Source organism: Capsicum annuum, chromosome 11 (assembly GCF_002878395.1).
Source record: "Capsicum annuum cultivar UCD-10X-F1 chromosome 11, UCD10Xv1.1, whole genome shotgun sequence".
Classification (NCBI taxonomy): Eukaryota; Viridiplantae; Streptophyta; class Magnoliopsida; order Solanales; family Solanaceae; genus Capsicum; species Capsicum annuum.
Window position 1 is genome coordinate 15,681,257 of NC_061121.1, and position 5,028 is coordinate 15,686,284.

Here is a 5,028-nt window from a genome sequence, read left to right on the forward strand (position 1 = left end):
CATACTATTGCGACTATCCAGTGAACATACCTGGGACCAAACTATGGTGGTGAAGTACGATGGTACGTCACTTGTGCGATGGTCCGTCGGACCTTACTGTCGTGCCTTTTCAAGAATTTTAGTTTTTGGGCTCATGGCGACCATGGACTTTGATGATACATTGCTTGTTTGACGGTCCGTCGGAGTACCTCCGTCAGTTACCCTAAACTTTCTATGCCTCTATTTTTCTGGATTTTAGTACCTACATACTTACATACACCTTTCAGTTTGAACAAATTGACAAAATGCCTAAAAATAATGCTATACTACAGCAAAAATGTGGGTTGCCTCCGACTAGCGCCTGATTTATTGTCACGACATGACTTAGACATCTTGATTACTCAATTTCATCAAGATCTATGTTAAAAACACTGTTTATCGAGTCACTCAGACCAATATATATTTTGACACATTGTCCATTAACATTAAAGACACTTCCATCTTTACTTTCAAGCTCAACTACTCCAGTGAGTAGACTTGATTTACCTTAAATGAACCTGACCATCTAGACTTGAGTTTACCTGGAAATAATTTGAGTCTGGAGTTGAAAAGAAGTACCAAGTCACTTTTCTAAAACTCTCGCTTTGTAATTTTTTGATCGTGGTACTTTTTCATTCGTTCCTTGTATAAGTCTGCTCTCTCATAGGCCCCAAGATGAAACTCGCCCAACTCATTTAATTGTTCCAACCGCAAGTCTATGGCTTCACCCTAGTTCAAGTTCTACCTCTTCAGCACCCATAATACTTTATGTTCCAGCTCCACCGGCAAATGACAATCCTTTCCATATACCAATTGGCATGGATACATGCCGATTTGAGTATTAAAAGCTGTGCGGTAAGCCCATAATACATCGTCTAGTTTCCTAGACCAATCTTTTCTGCTGGCGTTCACTATTTTAGTAAGGATAGCTTTGATTTCCCTATTAGAGACTTCTACTTGCCCACTAGTTTGAGGATGGTACGGGGTGGTTACCTTATATTTTTTAACGCCATACTTTGCCAAGGCTGCCTTGAACATCTTGTAATAGAAGTGAGATCCTCCATCACTTATTATGGTATGCAGTACCCAAAAGCGAGAGAAGATATTCCTTCGCAAAAATGCAACCACCCATTTACTTTTGTTATCTGCCAAGGCTGCTGCTTCAACCCACTCTGACACATAGTCAACAATGACTAATATGTACTTAATTCCAAACGAGCTTATGAAAGGCCCCATGAAATCAATGCCCCAAACATCGAACAATTCTACTTCAAGCATTGTAGTTATTGGAATTTCATGTTGTTTTGAAATGGACCCTTGCCTTTGGCATTGATCACATCTTTTCATAAATTTGTAGGAGTCTTTGAACAATGTGGGCCAATAGTAGCCAACTTTGAAGCACTTTTTGTGCGGTACGATCACTCGCGTGATGACCTCCTACTGGGGAAGCATGAGCTGCTTCCAGTATGCTCAATATTTTTGCTTCTGAAATATATCGTCTGATAATACCATCTGCACATCGCCGAAACAAATACAGCTCATCCCATAATTAATCCTTCACATCACGGAGAAACTTTTTCTTTTACTTAAATGAAATGTTCTTCGACAACATTTCACTTACCACAAAATTGGCAAAATCTGCAAACTAAGGTATTTTCTCAAAAAGTGCAGCCAGTATTTTTTCATCTGGAAAAGAATCATCAATATCAAGATCAACCTTAGTCACTTGCTCTCCGTCGATTCTAGAGAGGTGGTCTGCTACTTGGTTCTCGCATACTTTTCGATCTTTGACTTCAAAGTCAACTTCTTGTAGCAGTAACACCCACCAGATCAACCTTAGTTTAGCATCGTTTTTCTCTATTCGATATCTCAGTACCACATGGTCGATATGAACCACCACTTTGGTTCCTAAAAATTAAGCACGGAACTTCTCAAATGCATAAACAATTACGAGAAGCTTCTACTTAGTAATCGAGTAATTTTTCTGTGCTCCGTTCAAAGCTTTGATTTTATAGTAGATAGGGTGGAACAGATTTCCTTTATTTTGGCCAAGAACGGCCCCAAGTGCTACCCCACTTGCGTCATACATGATTTCAAAAGGCATGGACCAATTTGACGCAACAACCACAGGAGCAGCCACAAGCTTCTCCTTAAGACACTCGAATGCCTTGTTGGAATCTTCATCAAATACAAGCTTGGTTTCTTTATCCAACAACTTGCACAATGGATTTGCAATTTTGGAGAAGTCTTTAATGAATTTTTGATAGAAACCTGCATGGCCAAGGAAACCGCTAACCCTTTTTACTAAAATGGGGGGTGACAACTTTGCAATAACTTCAACCTTGTCTCTATCAACCTCAATCCCTTTATCTAGAATTTGGTTTCCCAAAATGATGCCTTTTTTTTTTACCATGAAATGATATTTCTCCTAATTTAGCACAAGGTTGGACTCTTCGCACCTCTACAACGCCTTGCTCAGATTTATAAGACATGACTTGAACGAATCTCCGACCACAGAAAAATCATCCATGAACACTTCCAAAGTGTCCTCAACCATGTCAGAAAAATAGACATCATGCACTGCTAAAAAGTGGCAGGTGCATTACATAAACCAAATGGCATTCTCTTGAATGCAAATGTGCCATATGGGTAGGTGAATATTGTTTTCTCCTAATCTTCTGGGGTGATTGAAATCTGGTTGTACCCCAAATATCCATCTAGAAGACAGTACCAACCCCTTCCTGCTAGGCGATCAAGCATTTGATCCATAAAGGTCATTGGGAAGTGATCTTTCAACGTCCACGAGTTTAACTTTCGGTAGTCCATACAAACTCTCCACTCAATGACTGGTCTGAGTGGGATTAATTCATTTTTCTCATAGGCAACTACCGTCATGCCCCCTTTCTTAGGCACACACTGCAGGGGACTCACCCACTTACTGTCAGAGATAGGATACACTACTCCTACATCAAGCCATTTGATAATCTCCTTTTTTACAACTTCTTGCATTGGTGGGTGCAGTCTCCATTGATGTTCAATGTTGGTTTGGAATTTTCCTCAAGCTGAATTTTGTGCATGCAAATGCCCGGAGAAATACCAATAATATCTGCAATGGTCCAACCAATTACTTTTTTGTATCACTGAAGCACTGAAATAAGTGCTTCCACCTGCTTCTCGCTCATACCATCTGCAATTATAATTGGTAATGTGTTTCCACTGCCTAGAAACACATACTTTAAATGGCTCAGCAGCTCCTTCAATTCCAACACCGGTGGTTCTTCAATGGATGGCTTAGCCGGTGGTGTTGGCCAATTTTTAAAATCTAAATCTAGCTTTTTGGGAGCACATGAATATGGTCCTATTCCATTCAATGCACAACTGGTCTCTTTATAACTCTCGATGCTGTCACTGTTGAGATTCATCAAAACTGCTGCTAGAGGTTCGCCAACAACCTTCTCCAGTATTGAGACTTCCTCATCATCTTTGTAGTAATCATCCACAATAGACAACACACTCATTTCTTTGGGTTGTTTCATGGATTGACAAACATCGAAACAAACTATTTCATCATTTAGCCTAAATAGAAGTTTATTAGCTCTCAAAGCAATGATCACACTACCAGTGGCAAGGAAAGGTCTACCCAAAATTATGGGCACCTCAAAGTCTACTTCATAATCCAGTATGACAAAGTCTGCAGGGAATATGAAATTTATCACTTTGACCAACACGTCATACAATATCCCCACAGGCCATTTCAAAGATCTATCAGCTATTATTAATCGCATGTTTGTGGGTGTAGGATTTACCAAACCCAATTTCTTGTAAATAACAAGTGGCATTATATTAATGCTTTCTCTAAGATCACACAGTGCCTTGGCAAAATCAAGAGGGCCGATCGTGCATGGAATGGTGAACATGCCTGGATTCATCTTCTTTTGCACCAAATACCTTGTGGCAATTGCTTTACAATGATGGAGGTTATCTTCTGCCTCAAAGATAACTGCCCACTTTTTGGTAACAAGGTCTTTCATAAATTTTGCATTTCTTGGCATTTGTTCTAACGCTTTCACCAATGACAAATTTATTATCAACTATTTAAGAATTGCCATGAATTTGCCAAACTTTGTATCGTTGGCCTTCTTCTTCAATCTGTAAGGAAAATGAGGTGGTGGTATTGGGAGAGTAGTGACTACCATTTTCTTTTTCTTTTCTTCTTTATTCCCTAATCTTAGGGGGAATATCGTTATTGCCCAGCTTCTCATCTTCGGTTGGACTATTTCCATCAATATTATGATCTTCTTCAATCACATCATCATCCATATTTTTTCCCACAAAAGGACCCAGTAATGTTTTACCACTCTGTATGGTAATCACCATACAAGAACCATTATTTCAAGGATTTTTAATTGTATCGCTCGGTAGAGTGCTACTCTTCCTTTGGTTGACTGTGACAGATAGTTGGTTCATTTTCTGCTCCAACTATTTTATTGAAGCAGAGTATGAACCAATCATTTGGTTTGCAGAGGATATGTGTCTTTTCATCTCATTCATTGTAGCCGATTGTGCCTCTTGGCTCTTCATTATTTGCATTAACATGTCCTCCATGGACATATGACAGCTTCTTGATTTCAAGGAGGAACATACAATCCACTTCGGTCATTCCTGCTCTTCCAAGTTCCTTGGTCGCGATCCCTGTAACCAGATTTTTCATAGTATTTTTGACCTTGGTTTCCTTGGACACCGCCTCAGAAACCCCCCTGATTATAGAGATAGTTAGCCTGTTCCTCATGTTTAGATTCATCATGCCCTTACGCATTTTTAGATTCTTTGTTCCCCAGTCATCCCCATAGATACAGTAGGTCTTGCTACCACAGAATCCCTGGTATTCCAAGTTCTACTTTATTTTGTCATCCTGTCGAGCATTTGCAAAGCTTCCTGGAAAGTGAGATCCATAAATGATCCACCGGCTGCATTGTCCACGACGTACCATGTGATAGAATTGAATTCCTG

The 5,028-nt window shown here is 39.7% G+C and overlaps 1 protein-coding gene across 1 annotated transcript; it reads right to left on the reverse strand.

Annotated features, from left to right (window-relative positions):
• Positions 1-3,155: 3,155 nt before the first annotated feature.
• LOC107846703 lies at positions 3,156-4,338 on the reverse strand. The gene is made up of 3 exons (XM_047400080.1): positions 4,269-4,338; positions 3,365-4,081; positions 3,156-3,238 (listed from the first exon to the last, which is right to left on the reverse strand). Exons 1-3 carry the CDS (start codon positions 4,336-4,338, stop codon positions 3,156-3,158), a joined length of 870 nt encoding a protein of 289 aa, XP_047256036.1.
• Positions 4,339-5,028: the final 690 nt, after the last annotated feature.